The sequence below is a fragment of the Haliotis asinina genome, chromosome 3, assembly GCF_037392515.1.
Source record: "Haliotis asinina isolate JCU_RB_2024 chromosome 3, JCU_Hal_asi_v2, whole genome shotgun sequence".
Taxonomy (NCBI): domain Eukaryota; kingdom Metazoa; phylum Mollusca; class Gastropoda; order Lepetellida; family Haliotidae; genus Haliotis; species Haliotis asinina.
The window spans coordinates 25401595-25426540 of NC_090282.1; the positions used below are offsets into that span (position 1 = coordinate 25401595).

The 24946-nt window shown below is 38.5% G+C and overlaps 2 protein-coding genes across 2 annotated transcripts in view; one reads left to right on the forward strand and one right to left on the reverse strand.

Annotated features, from left to right (window-relative positions):
* The window catches only part of LOC137276697 (uncharacterized), a 52700-nt gene extending 44167 nt beyond the window's left edge, over positions 1-8533 (reverse strand). The window contains exon 1 of the mRNA XM_067808318.1: positions 8477-8533. The gene's annotated coding sequence lies outside the window, so the exon portion shown is untranslated. The remainder of the gene's footprint in view (positions 1-8476) is intronic.
* A 960-nt stretch (positions 8534-9493) lies between these two features.
* LOC137277735 (calcium and integrin-binding family member 2-like) lies at positions 9494-17121 on the forward strand. Its single transcript, XM_067809633.1, has 7 exons — positions 9494-9654; positions 10693-10727; positions 10851-10968; positions 11982-12129; positions 12557-12663; positions 14080-14168; positions 14755-17121. The coding sequence occupies exons 1-7, from the start codon at positions 9604-9606 to the stop codon at positions 14774-14776; spliced, it is 570 nt and encodes a 189-aa protein (XP_067665734.1). The 5' UTR covers positions 9494-9603; the 3' UTR covers positions 14777-17121.
* The last annotated feature ends 7825 nt before the right edge of the window (positions 17122-24946 follow it).

Consider the following 24946-nt stretch of genomic DNA (forward strand, 5'->3'; position numbering starts at 1 on the left):
CGAACAGATGCATTTATGTGATAATGATCTGATTGGGGTGTCTATTATGTCAAGGAACTATTATCGATAGACTCTTGCTTGCTACTATTGCGATAGTTAAAGACAATATTCACATTTCAGATGAACAGGCCCTTTTCTACCAACTTCTTTTACTTTAAACTACTTAGACCATAAAATGTGTTAAGCTCTTTATTACTTATAACTTTTATATCAGTATTGGTCAAGTGGTCATGATGACGTTCACATAGACCAACAGCTAGTCTCCTTAAATGAATATATTTTACTGAAAAAAAGAACGTTCATAGTGAAAACAAATAATATAATGAAATGGAGCCCTGAGACTTTCTTCATTTTCAGAAGCTATGGAAATCTAGACTTGCCACATTTTCTAGACTTGTGTGGGCTTTCTTGGATATATATCCTTCAGGGTATGTACGACAGACTAACGTTCACACAGGATTTAATATTATTTATAACTGTGGTTTGCATAATCTTTCATCCTCTCAACTTTGTATATAAAATAACATACAAAATAAGAAAATAAATACTGGCTCTGTCACATTTGTGACAAATGGTCACCTTTCAGTTACAACAGAAAACACTTACCCTGTGTAAAGGTTGAAAATTAAACATTTCACTGGTAGACATGTTTTAGATTTGACAACATATAAATGAATAATAAAACACCCAGTGCACTGAACAGTCAACAGAATCAACATTTATAGGAGACAACAACCTTTTGTCACTATGAAAGTATCAAGAAATCTCACAAATAAATCTGTCAGCAGATAGCTTGGTGATAGGTTAACATAATTGGCAAATGGCAATATTTCACATTAACTCTGATTTCACTCAAATATTGTGATGAAGGCAGGTAACAGTTATGTTGGTCTACTTTAGAAACAAGAGTCTGTGCAGATTTAAGATCATCTGTAAGTGAGACGTTCTCAGCACAGGGAAGGTCATTTCTCACCTCACTTTCAACAGTCTCATACAACGTGGACAAAGCAGAATGGTAGAAATACAGTCGCGAGCGATTGTGGTTCCAAAACTCTCAACATGTTACTAAACCCATCATTTTGGACAACGCTGAATGGCCGCAAATCTTTCACAATAAATTCAAGAATGGCTGCCGAAATGTCTCTTGCTCTTTTTGACGACGAGCTTAGAGTAGAGTTGTCATTTAGAACTGTCAGGGTTGTTTGTCTCTCTCAGGCCTACCCTCGATAGGGGCGAGCGCATCAACACCGTGCCCCCGACGCTCATGATCAGTCAACTTGGTTGTATTTCCACAATACTTCAATACTAGCTTACCCCTCCGACATGCTGCTTGTTTCTTGTCCACTTTATTTGTTTTCACAAACATAAAGTGTTCCCATACAGCTGACGTATTGTTTACGATTTCAAAATTTGCAAAATACCCGCTGTCTGCTTGAGCTGCCATTTTGGTAACCCTTACATCACTGAAAAATGCTGTCGCTTACATGAAACTGACTATATCGGGAGTAGCACGACTGTAGTTACCGTTATTTATTTTATAAATTAAAGCGATAGTATCGATAGTTGGATCGTCATTTCATGCACCTATCGATAAATGCTATCAGCGGTCTCACAATCGCGATCAATCAATAGTTCGATGCATCGTTACACCCTCAGATAATCATAATATCAACGAACAGGTGTATGTCCCTGGTTTCTAATCTGATGCACTAAGTTTTAAAAATAGCGCTTTACTATACTGAATTTCGTAATTTAAATTACATCCTCTAAAGGTGTAAAATGTATATCAGAATTAAGTGCAAGAGTTTCCAAGAGTTTCTTTATCTCTAATCATTTGAAAATATGTTTGCCATGTGTATTTGTCCACTGATAGGCCTATATGTACACACGCGATATACTAGATTCGTTTTGAATGATCAAATCAAAGTTCGCTTTCCTTTGCCGCCGGAAGAACACCTCCTTCACAACCACTTTCGTGAATTGACTAACAACAAGCAAATGAACGCTTCAAAGTTTTGCCAACAGTGGGTACTTTCAGGAAGGAAATGAATGGGTTCGTAAACTCGGTGTAAGGTCCGCCATTGCTTTTGACTCGTGCATGCCATTTGCAATGTTGAAAGGGCTTTGATGTGACGAATACTGAGTGTGTGATATTCAAATATCACGGCGGGGCACACCAGAATTGGGTTTCACACATTGCATCCATATAGGGAATCGAACCCGGTCTTCAGTGAGACGAACTACTACCACTAGGCTACCCACCGCCCTTGCGATGCACCGAATGGCGCTGGACTGTGTCAGAGACCTGTTCAGTGCTGGGCGCATGGAACGCTGGGTAGGACAATGGTCTGAACGGATGCCATGACATCAATGTGTGTCAGATATGGAGTTGTTTGAAAAGGTGGGTCACAATGTGCATTTGAATGTCAAGGCATATCAATTATTAGGCAATCGTTTTTGTTTTTCAGCTGAGCGCTCATAATGATCAACGTTTTATGTCTATACGAACATGCAACCGGCATGCGAGGGGGTTTACGAACTCTCAGTTCTTGTTTACAACAAGTTTTTTTCAAAGACATCTTTTCTAACCATGGAGATCGTTTGATTCGTATTCAATCTGCTTGTCAGAATCTGTTATTCCAGATCTTCCTTGTATTGACCTTGACCTTATTTGCTACATGACCCAATTGTCTCTATGCCGCTGCTTATCTGTTTCTGTAGTTTTTAATGTTAGTTAGCTGCTCATATTGAGGTACCATACATATGTACTTGTATCTCTGGAGGAAAAAGTGAACGACTGCCATTCAAGCCGGTAATTTATGCCTGAATGCATGCATAATGCACGTGCGTCTCAATTTCAATGTTGTGTTTGTGTGATCTCTTCCCCCTTTCCACGAACAAAAACATTGCGAACCTCTCAAACAACACTTTATAGGGCAATACAGACTATACGACCACGATTTATGTTTTCCTCAAACTTGACTTGAGTATATTTATAAAAAGGTTCAAATACTCCATTGATGCTTAAATGTCATTTCCAGTGACTTTTCTTTTGCATGCGAGAGCTTCGATAGAGGTTTAATAAACCTTCCGGACACACACGTGCGTGCGCGTAAAGGTAGGTAGAAATTGGAAGGGTGTTAAAGATATCTGTTACAATAAACAAAGGCCAGTCCTCTTCGGACTGACAATCCCTGGTGTTCCCTGTTTGTCATGCTCAGTCTACTTGTGAAGCAAGATCATTATGAACCCACTTCAGGTTGCTTGGGGAAGGAAAACCGACCGTTCACCGGTTACTATTTCACAGGTAACACAATAGGTGATTAAAAAGGACAATCACATCCCATTGATTCCCTGTCCTTTGCTGTTTTCTCTGTATTTTTTTGTGTTACAGGGGTGGTGGGGAAGCCTTACATTTAAAGCGTCCGGTTCGATTCCCCACATGGGTACACTATGTGAAGCCCATTTGTGGTGGCCCTCGCCCTGATATGTTTGGAATATTGTTAAAACGGCGTAAAACTAAGCTCATTCACTCACTCACTTCTTTCCTGACTACCCCAAACACTCACATTATGCTCATTAACACCATAGCTACCGCTGGTACATCGTATGAATATTCTATAGTGAGTGAGTGAGTGAGTTTGGTTTTACGCCTCACTCAGCAACATTCCAGTTATATGGCGGCGGTCTGTAAATAATCAAATCTGGACCAGACAATCCGGTGATCAACAACATGAGCATCGATCTGCGCAATTGGGAACCGATGACATGTGTCAAGCAAGTCAGCGAGTCTGACCACCCGATCCCGTTGGTCGCCTGTTACGACAAGCATAGTCACCTTTTATGGCAAGCATGGGTTGCTGAAGGTCTATTCTACCCCGGGTCCTTCACGGGTCGAATATTCTATAAAGTCATGGCAGTCAGACGATAGCGTCAGACAACATTTTCGCATGATATTGTATATAATTGACGTGTAACACTACACTGACACACACACACGCACACACACACACACACGCACACGCATTAAACGTAAACTTTAATATATCTATGCCTGTATATAGAAGACTGTCTCAATTTTTGCCCCGCCCCACTGACCATTTGTGCCAATAAAACATGTGAACACATATAACATAATGTATGTCATCATGTCGTCTTGCTGGTGTTTACAACAAAGTGATGAGATAATCAGATGGCTAGATTTTGTGCAAGGTTATTTTACATGCTACACCGCCTGTGATACACTAGGATACCTATTATGAAAGCATACAAGTGTTCAACAACACACCATGAACTGGAACAAGGGATCACTGGAGGTGGTGGTCTGATATGCTAAACTCGCAGAGTCAGCATCCGAGGATTGTTGGTTCGAATCTCATACGCTTGCAAGTACTGATCCCTTGTTTGTGAGCTCATTGTCACTTAATGACTGGATTTACTTTATTGACTTTCCAGAAACTGACATGATTGAAGTACTGTTTTAAGTTATTTCAAACTCAACTCACTCACATCTTCTAGATCTGCATTTCAGTGAACCTATGTAATCCCCTTGTGCATCTGCGTCTACATACCGTCAGTCCGACCGGAGAGACATGGAGAGGCATAAAGATCGCGACACACGCTTTAACGGATTTCTTTACCAATATATAGCAGAATTTCTGCTCTCTTTCACAACGGTCTGGATTCCTTATTACATTGTCTTAATTACATACGTAATTACCTTTTTTCAAACAGCTATTATTAGACTCCAAGGTGAAACAGAACTTAGTACGAGAGGAAAAGAGATCCTAAAACTACAACTCTCTGCATAAACCACTGTGTTTCCATAGCAACAAATGGAGCAGAGGTATCGGGTTCCACAGTTACCAAACGATAACCCGAAGCATTCCAGAACAGCTTAAAACCTCTGTGTAACAAAATTACAGTCACAATTTCTAGGCAAATCTAAATTGTACCTGAAAGGATAGCAGACATTGGATGCATTATCAAATCGGATTTGTACTATCGTTGAATCGTTAGAATTGAACCCTAAAGGTAGGAGATGTTTGGACGCCATTTTCTCCATATGTGGAACAGGGCGTTTTGGAGTATATGATTCCTCCTTCAGGAGATGAGTGAACGCTATGAAGCACATAGCCTTGCATGAACTCGTAAGACCGGCTGAAGTGGACGTTTAACAAGGGAGGTTGTAGTTGGTCGGCAATGGACAGATAATAGCCAGGAGTATGGCTCAGTCTACAATGGGATACGCGCCGAGCTCAGAGCAATGGGGGTAATTAGCACCGGATAGCGATGATGATGGAACCCAGTTGGGTGGATAGTGGCACAGAATATTAATCAGTATATCGCAGTGCCGGGCAGATGTGCTCCCTGGTTAGGGCTTGTGACTGGTTGAACTCTCTTCATGTCCATCGCCTGCACTAGCATTATTGACGTTATTTGTTTGAGACAAGACTTGGTAACTAAGAGCACGTTCAGTGTAATGGCTGACTTGGTTGAAATACTAGTACGTCTTCGTATACCAGTTGCTTAGATCGACAATCACTGGGTTGTCTGGTCCAGATTCAATTATTTACAGACCACCGCAATATAGCTGGAATATCACTCCTAGTTTTGGCATGTTTTATAGAAATATCTACAACATGGTTCACTCTCCTGATCCTGGTTTTTACTGTTGTAGACTACTATTGTTGTTTCACCAAAGTACAACCTGAACTTGTCTTATCTATCACAGTACACAGCTGGTAGAAGTCCGAGCTATGCAGCATTGCAGAACGGGGTCAATATATTTGTTCAACAAGATATATATATATACAACAGAGACGTACTCTCCATTTTACTCAGATACGTACTCTCCAGTTTTCAAGAGTATCTTCCTTTACCGCATTCTTTCATAATTCTCGTTTGTGTCAACGGGGGGTGTAGTTCGGGTGCCTTCCAAAAGAGTCACAGTGCCGCTCATGTGTGATCCAGAAACGCCCACCATATAAATTTAGATATTTCTGTTCATTAAGACAAGGCCCACAACAACTCAGTCTTAACTTGGTGACTTTATGTGCAAGTCCATGCATGATTTGTACACACCCAAAACCACCACCACCTCCATAAACACCTCACTGGGGGTCAGGTGGAGTGGGGTATGAGGTTATATAACGGTGTCAACCTCTACAGCTTCTTTGAGGGGCAATTTAGAAGTTGTAAAGATGAAGGAAAGCCAATAAAGACGTTGACTATCCATGGAACCTGGTTTTCCCTCTGCAACTTACCTTTATCTCGTAAATGTGCAGTGAGCTGATGTTTGACCAGATCTGAAAACGTAACTTCAGTCAAAAGTCAGTCTCAACCAGTTTCCTTTTGCTGTCAATAACATTTTCATGAATGTCTCTCCCCTTTGGGATTGGGGATTCATTGCAGAGAGATAATGGTTGGTTGGTTTGTTAAAGCTGCCCCCAGTCCCGATTCCTTCGCCTGTTAAGGGTATTCATGATTCATCAGTGAGTGAGAAGCGGGACAGTTACAGAAAGCAAATTGCAAATGGCAAATTTATATCAGCTTCTCGTGTCTCGTGAAATTGTCTAATACAGTGAAAGCTCATCTTTCGGATATTTTTCATCAGTTGTTGTTTACCATCTACATGTTATGCCTTTTATACTGATATCGTTCTTTAGGAGTCACAAATTTCCCTATGGCATTGCAAGAGCTCGCATAATTAAAGAGGTTGGATACCGTGGTTTGTGCGCGTATCGTATGATACGGGATATGACAGCAAGAGACGGTATTTATGTTACGCGGTTATTTCCCTTATCTTGCTTCTCATCATATTTGATACTAATCTTGTGTGAATTTACTATATAAATACATACTGAATAATAAAACTAAACAATTTACTTTATTCAGAGTGAGTGAGTTTAGTTTTACGTCGCACTCAGCAATATTCCAACTATGTGGCGGCGGTCTGTAAATAATCGAGTCTGGACCAGACAATCCAGTGATCAACAACCTGAGCATCGATCTGCGCACTTGGGAACCGATGACATGTGTCAACCAAGTCGCCTCTTACGACAAGCAGAGTCACCTTTTATGGCAAGCATGGGTTGCTGAAGGCCTATTCTACCCCGGGACCTTCACGGCTCTACTTTCACCATAACTATTATTGACATATTACTTTTTACAAACGGGGCGCCACTTGTCAATCAAATGCCGACTTGACTTGCTATTTTCATTGCATAATTAGGTTCGGAGCATATTTTCTAGCAAATTATACCAAATTTAGCAATTAAATGACAGTTTGATATTTAGAATTCAACCTCCAGCTATCTCAACCTTTCTTCGAGAAGACGGACGTTTTCTCAGGATGAAGCGGTCGTAAAAGGATCGCATCAGAGCCATGTTTGCGACACCTGCTGCCGACTGGAGGATTTAAAATCTAGAGGCCCTGAATGAAAATCACAGCCTCAACTTGATGCAGTCAAACCTAATTAGACTACACTGTTCACAGTTTCACATTGTTTTAATAAAATCATTTAACGTAGCCAATGACACAGTTTATATTTTGTCAGAGAAAATGGGCATTTTATAAAGAAAACTTTTTTCTGAGAATAACTCTGCATTTTTATTCAAAGTAAAATATTCCTGGTTTTAAGATGGACAATGATTTACCATGCGTAATAACGAAGCAAAGTGCGGACAACTTGTAATTTTACGTTGATAAGTATTATTATCAGAATGTTATTTCAGTGTTTCAAAACTCTTTGAGATACACGCAATAGAATCTTATCCTCCATATACCGCGATGTTTATGATAGAACAAACGTCTATTATCAAACAAAAGGTCCACTGAGTATAGTTTCCTCTACTTGATGATCGTGACAGCTGTTTCTGTCTGTATAACTTCAGAAATCCCTAAGCAACACGCGTCGTTTAACGTAGAAAATATTAATTGTTTAATTGGAACACAATGCGAGTGAGTGATTATGGTTTTACGCCGCTTCTAGCAATAATATTCCAGTGATATCACGGCGGGGTACACTAGATATGGGTTTCACACATATTACCCATGAGGGGAATCGAACCCGGCGCTTTATCCACTAGGCTACGCAATCGCCCCTGGAACACAAAGAAAAACAGAGAAACAAGCGAAAGTCGCGGAATCGTGCACTGGCGGTGAGAGGGCAATGACAACCTGTGTGTCCCAAACAGGGACTCTTTCTAACCATAGCATTATGTCTATTTCCCACCATCACACAATTCTACACCATAATACAAGGCTTCGTTGGCCTTGTATGGACTGCACAGTAGAAAATATACTAGTCATTCACAAGTTTGTCCTGTCGTCCTTTACCGAATAAATATCCTTGGCCTCGACATCATGTAAAAAGACACTAGACGCGATAAACCCGACTCTCTGACTCTCTATCCGACATTATCAGAGATACCTTCGTGTGAATAATATGCAGTAAAACAAAGAGCTACTTACACCAGGTTGTGTTGGTTACATCTATACATACTGCAGCGGCTGGCCTGTCGATCCAGGAACTCAATTCCCGCTACCAGGGATAATCTACGTTTTATATCCTCCGTCTTGTTACTAAACAGACACAACACGCCGTACATATAAACTGAAACTGCTGGTCTGTCATCCAGGAACTCAATCTTCGTTCCGGTTTCTGAACTTTGCATAGTTTTCAGATTTTTGTTACTGGGACGAGGAAAGAATACCCTAACCTATTGTACACGTTTGAAAACACTGAGCAATGGTAGTTCAACAGTAACTAATTTTTATAGCATATGTTATTTTCGTAATAACCCGACATAGATGTTCGGAAGAGTCGACATTCGACATAAGTAAGAAAAATGGAAAGGATGATGTAAAATGTGTATGAGCACCAGGGATGTTGGACAGGACGTCATCGCCATTGTTTGTGAATTTGTTTAAACTCAAAGGTTCTGTTTGCATTACATGTACATATGAATGCCTATAATGAAACAACGCGAATTAGGCTGGATGTGATGTTAAGCGTTCGGCAATACCCGACTACCCTCTACTGACTATTCTTTTAGTTTTGTCTAAACACAAAAAAATGTCAGAAGAAGGAAACTGGAAACCTATTTATTACATTAGACCACCATAAACTTCAGTCTGTGTATGTATATACTCACTTGTAAATAGCTTTGCCAAAAAGAGCAATTTAACCAGAGATATTTCGTTGCCATGGTAACGTTCGAATGTCGTTAATGTGAACTGTAGAATGATCAGCAATGTTATTGTAAACACCAATCCTATTTATTACGTTTTAAGGGACTTTCAAGCAAATGATATGCTCCACATGAGCATATGCTTTGCTATGACACTCGCGTGATTGGTCCTTACTATTTACGACAACAAAACCTGGTTTACGGCAAACATTTCATTCGGCAAAGATCGGATAATTACGCCGGCCCCGTTGCAAAATGCACCATCAACCGATAAAACCTAAATCATACATCGATGTTCAGAACGAGGATGTCATCGACTGCGGAGGAAGGAACGTAGAAACTTAGCTATCAACTTCTATCATTATCGCATGAATCTAACGGATTGTTTTGATTAATAGCGTGATCAACATGGGAAACAAAGCTACAACGTTCACCGAGGATCAGTTAGAAGCATATCAGGCAAGTGACAGTGTGCGATTCATCGGTATGACGAGGTCTGTAATGATTATTATCATAATGATGTCAACTTTGGCGACAAGCATGATGACAGTGGTGTATTACTGGATTTGTAATGCTATGCCTTTTCATGAAACGTATGTTAAAACCCCTCACTGTTTGTTATAAGAATTAGTGACTTCGTTAATTGATAAATCTTATTGCGTAACGGATTTGTTGGTTGGTTGCTGATTATAGTAGATAGTTCAGCTAGCTAAACTAATTAGTAGAATACACTAAGACAGGTTACTACCTGTACGGCAGTCAGATTGCTTGTTATAGAATCACTCGAATTAACAATTACAACATAGTTACCAACAATGTTTAAACCTGTATTCGAACTCATACTCTCCATTAGTTCATATGAATAAATTCCTCCAGCCAAGGCCTACATCGAGCACACCTTGGTATAGTGTGAAGTCGTCTAGTTATATGGTGGACTAACTCTCCATCTGACTCTCCTTAAGACTTCACCACCAGAATGACATGTTTTATGGTTGATCCCATGGCCTTGACCTTGGATATGACAAAAAAAGATAAAAAAGATAAAAAATAAAAATAAATAAAAATAATAGTGCACTGTAGGTTTATTGATGATTAATTTTGAATTTTAAATAATAGGTGTTTTGAAAGTGTGAATGGATGTTGATGTAATGCATTTTTACTGCTTTGAAAAATGTAATAAATATATTCCATTCCTATGAGAATCATGCAAGTTGATATATGAAAAAAATATTGATATGCATTAGGTCCCATTTATAATTTCATCTATCCCTAAAAACTATGTTGAAAGCAAAATGTAAAATATATTTAATACAAAAGTGCTTTCATAAACTGGCACCTGCTGTAAAATGTGCTGCTGCCATCATTGTTTATCACACAAACTCCCTACAGCACTGGGCTGATGAGTGGGTTTACTCAATGACAATGCACATAGAGATGACAGAACACTGAGAGGAGCTTAGGCACACTCAATAAACAACATTCTTCTTTGTTTTTTAGGACTGCACATTTTTTACCCGAAAAGAGATTTTGAGGTAAGTCATGTACTATATTTCATTATTGTGATCAGCGTGTCATAATGATACCTTGGGAAGTAACACTGGAATGTCATATGTATGTTTCCTCAATGAATTATCATTGTATGTATTTCTGTGCAGGGTGTTCAAACGCTTCCAGATGTTGGATCCTGATCAGATTCCTTTTGACATGACTGGTAGTGAGACGAGGACACTCAAGATCCCAGTGGAAACCATAGAGAACATGTCAGAACTCAAGGTACACTGTTGGTTGATGATGAATTTTTCAGCCTTAAATTTAGCACCAACCTTTCAAGAGATTCAATTTGTTTCAAACCAGCTGGACTGAGGACTAGGTCACAAATTTACAAAGATAAGTAAGGTGAAGTTAGAGGAATTGTTGAATTTACACTCAGTTGATATGATGGTGGGTGGCATATTGACCCCTTAACATGTTTCAGTAGTCTATTTTGGTCAGTCAACATAATCCAAAGTTTCAAATCACAATGATTACCTCTGATTGATGACCACAAAGTTCAAAGTTAATATTTAAAAAAATAGGTGTTCATGATTGTTTTGGGCAGTAATCATCTTACAGGAAGCAGCTAAGAGGACAGAATCATTTAAGGTTAACATTTTTAGAGATTTTAATGTTTAGGGTGTATGGAGAGCACATGCACATGTACTGACAAAGTTACAGAATAATTTACCCATACTGTGCCCTCTTCATCCTTTCTCTCGCATACCTGGCAGTTCCTCTCTTTACACTCCCCCCTCGTAACAGTTAGTGAACTGTGTCAGTATTTTATCCATAGTTTGTTAAACAACTTTATTATTTTAGGACATATATTCTGCAAAAAAACTGCTGTTTGGGTTATGATCAGCATTTCATTGCGTATAATATGTTTATTAGTTTCAAGATACATTGCAATTCATCGGCCTGCTTTTGATCCAAACAGACAGTAGTGGTTAAAGCATTTGCTTGTCGTGCAGAAGACCTGGGTTTGATTCGCCACATGGGTGTAATGTGTGGAGCCCATTGCCGGTGTTACCCACTTTGACATTGATGAAATCTTGCTAGTGGCAGTGTAAAATTAAACTCACTCACTCACTGTTACATCAACCTGACACTCTAAAAGTGCACATCACCCATGGGTAAACACATCCATAACATCATTTCAAAGCTTTTGGTCAGGACTTGTTGTTGCCATTCTTTTGTCAAATTATGGTTGACTTGTAGAGAGACTTGTCAATGTCATTATGCTCTTGCAGGAGAATCCATTCAAGCGCCGTATCTGTGAGGTGTTCTCTGAGGATGGTAGTGGGAGCATGTCATTCGATGACTTTCTGGACATGTTTTCCATCTTCAGCGAGGCTGCACCTCGGGACATCAAAACTGTCTATGCATTTAGGATCTATGGTATAGTAATGGGAGTTGTTGTAAGATGAAAATTATGTTTCTTTGATAAAGTTCTTAGATGGATGTAGTAAATGTATGCGAAATTTGTTTGTTTGATGGGGAAATATCCCAGCTATGGGACAGAAGTCTGTGAGAAATTTATTCGTATTCAAACAATCTACTGATTAAGATAATGAACATTGAGCCAAGCAGTTTGAAAATGATGACATGCATCAACCAAGCCGACAACCCAGTCCTGTTCTTTGGCTCTTCTGACATACAGAGTAAGCTGAAGACCATTTACAAACAAGATCGTCACAGGGGTATGTCAGTTTAATGTGAAAGATGAGATCCTTATTCATTCTAGTTGATAACTGTTGCATCATCTTATCATCCATGTGTGAATAAACATCTCTTTGGCCAAACCTTATTGTTTGCCTCTACTCAGATTTTGATGGTGACAACTACTTGAATCGAGAGGATCTAGAGAAGACACTCTATTGTCTGTCAGGGAAGGAGCTGTCTACAGAGGAGGTGACATTTGTTGTGGACAAGGTTAGATCATTTCCCTTGTTATAGAAAGTTGTCCTGTGTGCACAGTCCAGTCATAGAATTCATCCTGGAAATAGGTGCATAGGTGGTACAGGGGTCTCAAACACTTCCATTAGAATGTAGAGTTATGTCCCTTTGCTTATACAGGCTAAGTAAGTCAAGTGAAACAGGAAGTACTATATCAGAGTGTTTGACAAGTGGAATAATACCTGATGTGAGGTTTTACATGTTGGATCTGACTCCTCAGATGAGTACAGGACCGTGGGTGTCCCAGAATGAAATTTGCAGCAGTTTGCTTTACAGAGTTGCATACCTTGGGCACACCAGAAACCTTGGATTGTGGGTTTATATCACAAATTGACCTGATTCTAGGTTTTTCAGCTCCATACACTCATTGTTGGTATAGGCTGTGTGGCAAACAACTGAGACCTGCATCACTCAGGCCTACCCCCCATATCAAACTGATGTACAATGGTGTAGCTACAGTACTGTTCATAGATTCATTGAACACACCTCACTCATCTGACTGCTGCTGTTATGTTGTGGAATGGGTCAGAGATATTTTTGTGGATTTTCTGACTGAACTTAGTGTGTAGGTTAACTGTATCATGGTGATAACCCTATGTGTATGCAAGATGTCTTCAGATTGGAATTATGTTTCCTTTTATCTCTGCAGGCTAGTTACCTTGACAGCAAGGAGTTAGCATCATTAGAAATCAGTTGCCTTCTTGTGTTATTGTTAGGAATCCTGTGTTGTGACACCAAGGCAATACATTTTAAATGCGGTGTGGTGTGTCACAAGATCAGACATGTGACACTGTTAGCTGTGCAGGTTTACTGTTATATCACTTCATCTCACCCTGATAGTGATCGTATGGATGATATTGGTGAGATGCAAGTTTACTGTTATTGTGTAATTATCTCACCCTGACAGTGATGGTATGGGTGATACTGGTGAGATGCAAGTTTACTGTTATTGTGTAATTATCTCACCCTGACAGTGATGGTTTGGGTGATATTGGTGAGATGCAAGTTTACAGTTATTGTGTAATTATCTCTCCCTGACAGTGATGGTATGGGTGATACTGGTGAGATGCAAGTTTACTGTTATTGTGTAATTATCTCACCCTGATAGTGATGGTTTGGGTGATATTGGTGAGATGCAAGTTTACTGTTATTGTGTAATTATCTCACCCTGATAGTGATGGTATGGGTGATATTGGTGAGATGCAAGTTTACAGTTATTGTGTAATTATCTCACCCTGACAGTGATGGTATGGGTGATATTGGTGAGATGCAAGTTTACAGTTATTGTGTAATTATCTCACCCTGATAGTGATGGTATGGGTGATATTGGTGAGTTGTTTATTGTTCTATCAGCTTTGCTCACAGTGATAGTGATATGGTTCTTTTGTTCAGGTGTTGGAGGAGACAGATTTAGATGATGATGGATCGTTGTCATACATCGAGTTTGAGCATGTCATCTCCAGAGCACCAGACTTTCTCAAGTGAGTTGAAATCATGACAGGTATTAGCTTCCTCCTTATAGAGAGGGGTGTGGTGTGCATTAAGGCCGACTGCTTGAAGGGTGACACCTATAATGAAGATGAACTGATCACAGTACCAATCACTGGAATGTTGGTGTCAGGTTTGAGTGAAGGGGTTTAGTTACAGGCTGCACACAGCGATATTCCAATTTTGTGGCATTGGTCTGTAAATAATCAAGTCTGATCCAGAGAATGCAGTGATCAACAGCAAGAGAATCGATCTATGCAACTGGGCTACAATGACGTGTGTCCGCCAAGTCAGTGAGTGTGACCACTCCTGATAGCTGCTTCTTGCATGTTAGATTTGATTGCTTACAGACCTCTGTTATGAAGCTGAAATGTTTCTCATTGTGGCGTGTTTCAATCAAGTGAGGCAGGGTTCGTAACTAACTTCATTACACTTTGTTGTAACCATATGTACACCAGATTTTTTCTTTCCTCCACAGTAATCTGACATCTTGTAAAGCTCCTGCCCTGTTAACAGCAGTTAAAAACTTAAAATCCATATACACCGTTGCTGTATCTAGTATGGTATTCTTTGTTTCAGCACATTTCACATCAGGCTGTAGCTGCGGTCATGATCATGTGATGGTGTGACAAACCCTCCTCTTCTGCTGAAATGTCCATTTGAACCAAGTTGATTTTCATTATGTCGAATCAAGTATTACTTGTAAAGTTATCTGTATATTTTCTTGAGTGTGATTTCAGCACTGTGGATGTGATTACAGAAATATGAAATGGATATGTTTAATAAGTGTCTAGGACACAACAAAGGTTAGGTCACAACTTCCAAAGAATTGACAGTAGTGTATTTTAACAGTATTGAGAATAAGAAAAACTCATTTTGTCTACTTGTATTTAAAAGGGGAACTCATGGACTGTGGGCACCATGGTGGATCTAGGATTTTGGAAAAGGGCGTGTGTGTGCATGTGTAGGGCCAAGGTGTAGAGGCAAATGCTTTTCTAGGGAGAGGGAGAAGGGGTGGGTGGTTGGGTGTGGTCTGCACCATCTGGGCATGTATCACATTTGGGAGGGGCAGGGAGATAAATCTGGATATCATTTCATAGATGTTTAAATAATATTCACGTAAGCACAGAAAATGAAATGACAGATTTGTGTTGGATGAAGAAAGTTGTTAATTAAGGTCAGTGCTGCATAACAAGTCAAGATGGCTACAATGATATGCTTGGTGACAAGGGATTGATGATGTAATCATCCAACCACGATGTGCTCCACATCATGTGTTAGCTAGTTATAATGTTTTCCATCTTACCTTTCATTGATGTCCCATGATTGTATCAGTTGTTATTAATTCTGTGCAATATTGTCTCACACAAGGGATGTTGTTTTGTTTTATGTATTTTGTTATTGGTTCTATATTTCCATATCATGGTATGTTATGCTATTCTAGTCACTCATAACTAGAAACAGAAGGACTCAGGATAAATGTCTGTATTTAGAATTTTCAGGGATTATCTGCTTTTGTGTATTTTATCATTACCTGTGACAGACTATTGGTATTGACTCACCGCCAGTTCAAGTGTTGATCAATTTGAAAACCATACAACTTTAAAAATCATACAAAACTAGGGTCACTATTAAACAGAATCCTACTTGTTCAGAGGTATTTTATGTGGCCTCTACTATGTTTATATGAACAGGACAAACCATAGCGAAAGTATGTTCGGGACTATATCATTGAAAAAACACTCATCATTCTGCGCTTTACACTGTATATTTTTGTCTTTTTCCTCACCATTCAAACTAACCCAGATACCTTCATACCAACTAATAAATAAAACACAAAACTATACAAACACTATATTATATTTATTTCCATTATAAAAAGTTACACAGGGATGGCGATATTCTGTAGATCCGCAGATTTCCACCGATTTAATTTCAAACTGATTGATTATGTGAATTGTGTGAACCCCCATTCAAAAACACACTATTACATTTTCAGCTGAAAATTGATTTCCCTGGTTACAGTAAACTGCATTTATGACAATCAAGGTTATAACATACTGGCAATAATAACAAATTGGCAAATCTAAATCTTTTGGTCCAAACCATTTGATGTATGTCATATTTAAAATTAGAGAACTTGAGTTATAACACACAAATTAATGGTCCCTTTGAGGTCATTATAATGACAGTTTACTGTGTTTGCTTACCAAAAATCAATAAACCAGACAAATCAAAACACTTGCTTCACTAAGTGCATATGTCCATGTTTAGTCTGTCTGGTGCACAGAGAAATGAAATGAGAACTTGAAGGACCACGCTAATCTGTTGGTGAGAAATGGAGACCAAGTTGTCTGAAGCAGCACAAACTCATGTGCTGAGATGTGTCCCTTAATGCTGCCAGAAATCTGTGATGGTTGGTTTGAATCACAGAATCAAGTTTGGTACAAGTTTTAAGTATTTTTGCCATTTGGCGTCACGACATTGGTCGTTGTCTCAGACCTGCAACACTTTTTTCACGATGTATGCCAGGTTGAAAGTGAGATAGTGATAGTGTGGCCCAAAACAAAACAATGAGAACAGTTAAGTTTGATTACCTGTATCTTTTTCATGTGGCTGAAAACAAAACTCACCTGCTGATTCATCAGTTATTTCGTCATCATTTCAGCAGAATACTTAAGTGTTATTACATGTTTCTGTCCTTTCCTTCCATGTGGCAGAAAACAAAACTCACCTGCTCATTCATCAGTTCTATTCATCCTCATTTAAAGAAAATAGTAGAGTTTTATTACCTGTGGCTTTTCTCTCCTTCTGTGTGACAGAAAACCACTAGACAACACCCGATTTATCACTGCTGTGTATCATGACTTCAACAACAAAATAGTAAAGACTCATTATGTTTTTTGTATTTTTTTCCTTAAAAAAACCCCCAAAACAAAAACAAAAGACAAATTTATCAGCTCTGCTTATCGTTGTTTCAGAAAAATGGTAAAGTTTATAGCCGGTTATTTTCTTTCTTTCTAGTGGTTTAGAGCATTTGTGCATCACACCTCATATGGGTACAATATGTGAAGCCCATTTTTGATGTCCCCTGCTGTGATATTGCTGGAATATTGCTAAAAGTGAACTCTCTCATTTTCCATCCACGTGGCAGAAAATGCAACTGACATTCAGATTTATCAGCTCCATTTATCAGTTTACCAGCTTCATACATTATTGCTTCAGCAAACCAGTATACTTATTAGACCAATGTGTTTGATTTATGAACATAAAGGTGACAGGGCGATATAGTTGTATCATTATGGTGGATACATTTCTATCAGCAACAGCAGGTACTGACAGGTCAGGAGCCATTTACTGACTGTCTCTGAATCTCTGTAATAGGTCTGTTAACTGTCGCTTCCACTAACAGGATAGTGGTTCAGCCTAGTGGTTAATGTGTGCACTCATCACGCTGAAGCACTGGGTTCTATTCCACACGTGTACAATATGTGAAGCCCATTTCTGGTGTCCCTCATTGTGATATTGCTGGAATATTGCTAAAATTGTAGTAAAACTCAACATGTCACGTTGCCAGCAGCAAAACTGATGCAGCATGAATCAATATTCACTGCTTCTCCTTGACAATAACATTTGAAATAATATTAGGATATGATCAGTTATAAATGTTCGGCCTAACCAGTAAGTGAGCAGTACTTGATACAGTGTTTGTGAAATTTATTCCTCAATGGGACATTACTGATAATATTTGCCACTGAAAATTCTTAGAAATAATCCATTTTCTTACCTTGGTAGTTTTTATCAAATCCTGAATTATTCTTGTGTAGAAGTTAAGTGTTTCAAGTTTTTAAAAAGCATAATGTGTATTTGTTTTACTCATTTGTAGACTTCTCATGTGCTACCTGAATATGTATGTGTGCCTGTAGCAATGACAGCAAATATGTCAAACTTAAAAATGTGTTGTTTTTTTTCGGGAATGTACATTTGAGAAAGAAAGAAATGTTTTCAGAAAGCACACAGATTCATTAGATAAAATGTATCAATTATGATGACCATATTGATAAAAGTTTGTTTGGGACATCACATGGTTGTTTTTTTTGGTTGAATTAGACACATTCCTAACTAGTTGTTTTAGAAATTGAATTTGTTTTAACCAATTGTCCTTTCTAAAAAGTGACAAAGACATACATGTAATTGTATACGTCCACATTTGACGTATGATACTTTTGTCTGAGTGAGTATGGTGTTATGACGCTTTTATTCCACCAATATCGAGGTTGGAGGGCAGGGAAGAGACATCAGAAATAAGCTTCACAGACTGTACCCTTGATGTGATGAGCGAACGCTTAGACCACAAGGCTACCCCACTGCCCTTACTTTTGTTAGAAGAACAGGGTTTCTCCAAAGGACCTTTTCAATATTTTTATTGATTTTGACTATTGAGTTTTCCCCAGAGTGTCATTTCTTTTATTGATGCTGTCCAGTGAGCCCATCCATTCCTCCATAAATGACCATCACACAGGGATGCTAACCTACTGTCACGTTCACTCAGGAAGCCCTGCTACTGTATGTAGTGGTTGTTGCTATAGTAACTAGCCACAGAAACTAAGTATGTTTCTCATATTACACCAGTGTGTGGTTTTGTGCTGTCATTGATTATCTTAATGATGATGGTTTTCAGAAACATGTCATTGATCATCTCAGTGTTGATGGTTTCTAGAAACACCTCGTTGATTATCTCAATGCTGATGGTTTTTAGAAGCAGGTTGTTGATTATCTCAATGTTCGTGACCTGGTGGAGGTTGGACACAAGGGGATTGTTGGCCAAGTTGTGACAGGCTTTTTGATGTATTGTATCGTCTCACACTTTTTTAAACTGAGGTTACAGTTTATTTGCTGTGCAATGCAAGTGTAGAAAAAGGATTTGTTTTCATTGTGAAAACAACCAAAATAACTGGATTCAGAAAGTCATCTAAAACCAGTAGCATACTGGTGTTTCAGTTTGTTGTGAAGTGCAAGTGAAAATGTTGAAAAAGGTTTGGGTTTATAGAGAAAAGCCAGTGAAGTTGTTTTCACTGTGAAAATAATGGAAACAACCTGATGCAATAAATGATCTAGCCACATTGTACCAGTTTTGTCACCAAGGTCACGGGTGCTGTATGTAAAGGATAATGACTCCCTATGGACAGATAAACAGATTTTGTTTCAGATAACAACATCATGTTTTGGGGTTTTTGAAGTAGTAGTGCAAATAGCTCATTACCAACAAGCCTTTCAAGTCTCATTCCCAGCAAGCCTTTCAAGACCATGACAGAATTGTTGTAAAAATCCATACTAATTTTCTTATATGTGAAGATTTGATTGTTAAGTTACAGTTAGCATGCTGGGGCCATTCATTAACAGGACAGGAGGCGGAGGAGAATACACATTGATCTGGATTCATGACACAAGGAGTGATGTTTCATCTGAATGGAAATTGATATTTCTTCTTGTTAGCGTTAGTTTTCTGTATTAGGACAGGTGTTTCATTTCTGTGTTGATAATTAATCTTGCAGGAATAGCACCGGTCCATTTTGTAATGTGTTTCTGTTCTGTGATTTTTTTGATCCATCATCAAATAATTGTACCAGCAATACCCTATGCAAACGTGTGATACTAGTTCATTCCATCCAGTGTTTCGATTTACTTAAATTGATTTACAAGTATTTACAAGCAATAAACCTTACCACGTAACTTGTTTTGAGGTGAATCATTCTGTTGTAGGGAACAGGTGAGAGATCCTGGGGAAAATGCTGCTGGGTACAGTTATGTCTCAGTCAGAGATAATTGAAGGTTATAATTAACACGTCACAATTTAATTCTGGACTCACAAAAGTCCAGAAACTCTCAGCACTCTGGTCACGCTCTCACAAGGGATTTGGCAAAATTAAACAGGCAGCTGTTATGTATATGTGCTAAGGATGAAAAAATGAAAAAAATATTTTTCGAAAACTCAAAATTTAAACTCGCTCGCCCATGGGCACACCCATGGGCGAACAGTGGCCAATGGCCATGGGCAGGCCCATGGGCGAAAGAGTATAATTTCATCCAGAATAAATGTTTTGGAGGTTGTAAATGAATGAAAAAATGATAATAAGTATCATGACACAAATTTCAGCTTGCTGTGACTTGACTCTGCTAACTGACAGCGATTTTAAAAAATCTCGCCCATGGGTGAAAAACATATTGGCCCATGGACAAGAATAATTAATTTCATTGAAACTACATGTTTTTTCCAGGCTTTGCAGTTTTTCAATAAATGAGCGTGTATTTATTATTGTCTTGGCACGAAATTAAGCTTATTTTGACTTAATTCGGCTAATTTAGAGTGATTTTTCAAAAAGTCTCGCCCATGGGCGAAAACCATTTGGCCCATGGGTGAGAATATTTACTTTTACTCAAAATACACCTTTTCCCATGTTTTGGAGGTTGTGAATGGATGAAAGTATGTTCATAAGTATCATGTCACAAAATTCAACTCATTTTGAATTAATTCCGTTAATTTAGAGCTATTGAACAAAATCTCACCCATGGGCAAAAAACATTTCCTTTTACCCCAAACACTTCTTTTCCAATATTTGGAGGATGTAAATGAATGAAAGTACATTTATGAGTATCATGACAGAAATTTCAACTCATTTTTACTTAATTCCTCTAAATGAGAGCAATTTTGAAAACTGTCGCCCATGGGAGAAAGACATTTTGGCCCATGGGCGAGAATATTTGCCTTCACTCAAAATACATCTTTTCCTGTGGTTTGGAGGTTGTAAATGAATGAGGATATATTTATGAGTATCATGGAACAAAATCCAACTCATTATGACTTAATTCTGTTAAATGAGACCGATTTTCAAAAACATCTCGCCCATGGGCGAAAAACATTAGGCCCATGAGCGAGAATATTTCCCTTTCACTCCAAATACAACATTTCTAATGTTTTGGAGGATGTAAATGAATGAAAGTGCCATTATGAGTATCACGACACAAAATTTAATTGATTTTGACTTACTTTTGCGAATTCAGGAAGATTTTTTTAAAATATGCCAGAATAATTACTTTTACTCAAAATACATCTTTTCCTGTGTTTTGGAGGTTGTAAATGAATGAGGATATATTTGTAAGTATCATGGCACAAACTTCAACTCATTTTGACTTAATTCTGCTAGTTTGTAACAAGTACAAGATTTTTTTTATTGTCTTGGAAGTTGTAAATTTATGAATGAAAGTGTGTTTATAAGTATCATGACAAAAAAAATGAAATCATTCCGGTCTTAATTCGACTAATCTCGCTCGTGGACGAAAATATTTTCGTTTGCTTGTTTTCGTTATTTTGCAAACATGTGGTTTAAAAATAGATGAAATTCTAGTGACAATTCAGTTTAATTTCGTGTTTAGTTTTATGTCGCACTCAGCAATATCCCAGCAATATGACGGCGGTTTGTAGAAAATCGAGTTTGGATCAGACAATCCAGTGATCAACAGCATGAGCATCGACCTGCACAATTGGGAACTGATGACATGTGTCAGCCAAGTCAGCGAGCCTGACCACCCGATCCCGTTAGTCAGCTCTTACGACAAGCATAGTCGCCTTTTATGGCAAGCATGAGTTGTTGAAGCCCTCTTCTACTCCAGATCTTCACGGGTCCCGAACAGAGCTTTAATTCCAGCAACATATACAGTACTCTTAGAATACTAAGCCTGGAGATTCTTTTGAATTTATCTATTCTATAAATATAACAAAATTCAACCTATAGCTATGACGTTGAAGTTATTTGTGAAAGCCCTAATCAAGAGTGACCAAACTCCAGTGACTATGCTGGGACACATTAATAAACGGTGTTGTGAGATCTTTAAACTGTATTGAAATATGTCTTGTCAATTCCACTGACATTCACCAAATGTACCTACCTAGTAGTTTTAAGTGTACCTTCCCAGTTTAGCATGTTTCGTTTTAATAGTGTGGTCTCCATTTTTAGTAATTCCCATTTGCCCGTCCCGGCTTTTCTTCGTCCGAGGTTTTATGGGGTATTCTCCTATTTGTCAGACCAGAAATAATCTACAACAGGGGTAGGTCGCTCGCTTGTTTTCTTTACCATTTGTACTAATTAGTATGCGCCTCGTCATGCTCCAATGCACAAAGTGACCCGATTCGTTTCCATCGCAACTTCAGCCAGTTTACTGTATCAGTCGAAATCTTACAATGAATGAATGAATGAAGAGCAAGGAGTATTTGTGAATGAATGAAAGAAATGATAAAAGAAAGAAGTTCATATGTGAATGAATGAGATAGATATAATAAAAGAAAGAAGTACATTGTGAATGAATGAAAGAATAAATGATACACCACGGCCATCCCTTCCAAAACATGCTAAAGAACGCAAAACTATCGTTAGATCACATGTGTTAACATCAGCTTGTTATTGTCTCCCTGGTCAGACGTAACAATTGTCAGACAGGTTAAAACAACAAACTATCTGGTTGACAGCTGCCTGTTGACGTAGTATACCCACATCACCTTCTTTTCCTGCGTAATCTTCATCTACATCACCATCCTTAATATATTGAGCAGAGAGCACAGAAGGCCGTATAGATGTAACCACTGAACCGTGGCGTCTCTCTGCTCCCAAGTTCCCAATTGGGGGTGTCCTTTTCTACCTCTTCCATTAATCTTTAAAACATCTAACAAGCTGAACGCATGCAACTTTTTACTGAAATGTGATGTTATACATATCATAAGAGTATTTTGCATGTATTATTCAGTTGATAAATGATTATTTCATGATCCATATATGTCCCATATTTTGCTTTGATTCTGTAACTACCCACATTATCACATTGAGACCATTCTGGTGTATCGAGTAAAATACGATTGTATAGTTTTGAGTTTGAATCTTGGCATATTTTACCGGTTTGCCACTTTTGCACTCTACCTTTTAAAAGGGGGCGTGCATATTTTGGTGGTTTTTAGTATTCCATCTATTCATTTGGATTTATTAATTTATTTGTTTTTGTTTTGTTTTGTCTTCTACTGCTAGTGGGCCTGTTAATCTGCTTTGATAACTGTACATTTATTCTGACGTTTGACGAGCGGAACATGAAGTGTTGTTGTCATGTATGTTATGTAATTAAATTATTGGTATGGAGCGGCATTGATATGTATGTTTATGCTTGCCAATCCAGTCCCGATTACTTGAGGAGATTGGTTTAAAGGTCACATGCAACCAAAAAATCAAACATAATTAAAACACATTTATCACTTATTCATGACATATAATATACATTGCTGCTTTAAAAAAACCAAATAAACAAAATTATAAGCGTACAATCGCGATTCAAATGTGCAATATTTTGTATTTGGGCTTACTTCCCCCGAAACGAAGCCTTCGGGAGACCGAACCCAGTCATAGCGGGTGGATATGCACTCAAGTGTAACGACGGCTTCCGATTGGCTGTTTCATTTGCTGATATGCTGAGGGTTCATTGTGTGCACAGAAAGATGATCTGTTTGATGGGCATTTTAGAAGTATAGCCAGTCACAAGAAAGTAAGATTCTTTATGGATAACAACTTCTTTTTGTGTACTTGATGCGTCGTTTCAGTATGGATTCATATAGTGTTGTCAAACAAAATCGCATACACTAAAAGAAGTCGTTATCCATGAAGAATGTACATACAGATGTTGGGTTTGGAAAATACATGTTCTCTGAATTTGAGTTCGATCCAATCAAATATCATGTCAGTAGAGATGGTAAACTAGTGCGTGGCTGTAATCTGTCCAAGTACAGAGCAGGACTTGAGTTTGCACAAGTTTCCGTCAGATCCAGTCATCCGAAAAAAATGAATGTAGTTTGTTTGCAACCCACAGACATAAAAACATGTCATGTGTATCACACGTACCTAATTACATAATGTGACAGGCACGGGACTCGAGTGCACGAGTCATAAATCAACTTGTTTTCTTCATGTCGTATAGTCTGATAGGTGCTAAGATTAAATTGCACGTGGTCACTGACTGAAGCTGTGTATTGCATGTTGTCTTTAGCACACAGGCAGGCAGTCATATAGGTGTGAATATACCAGACAATGAGCTTTCTCTATGACAGAGACTGCTTACCACAATCAACAAATTTTTTTTACGTAACGAGTAGATTATTTACATGTTTGTGTACACAACCAGGATTAGACTACTGCTCACGACCTAAGACGCTGGACGTGCATACTGTTTCAAGCTCCACGAACCTATTCACTGCGCATGCATTATGGACGCAGCGCAGCACAGCTGCTGAAACCAGTTTTCCCCCCAGCGCTGGGGGGAATTTAGTGAAACGTTTGAACTCCGATTTCGCGGGCTTTTCTTTCATCGCGTTTTTTTTCAACTTTATAGGTTGAATTGGCATTTTTTATGATTTGTTCCGGTAAGTGCATACCGAAAGGTCCCAGAATCTGCAAAGTTGTGTTTTACGTTGCATGTGACCTTTAAACTATAGATTAACGTATTCATACTATTAATGTGTAATCATTATATCGGGCTATGAGGAATACGTAATATAATTTTCACTATTTTTGCTACACTCGAAAAGATTTACTTTGGCTTTCGTGATTGTGGTCTCTAAGTATTTCAGAAATTATGTTGTTGAGACAACTGGAACTGTTGATCTGCAGTCTTTCAAAATTCATTTTCACAAGATATCTTCTCCCTTTTTACCATTTCTCAAAATGAACATATAACCGTT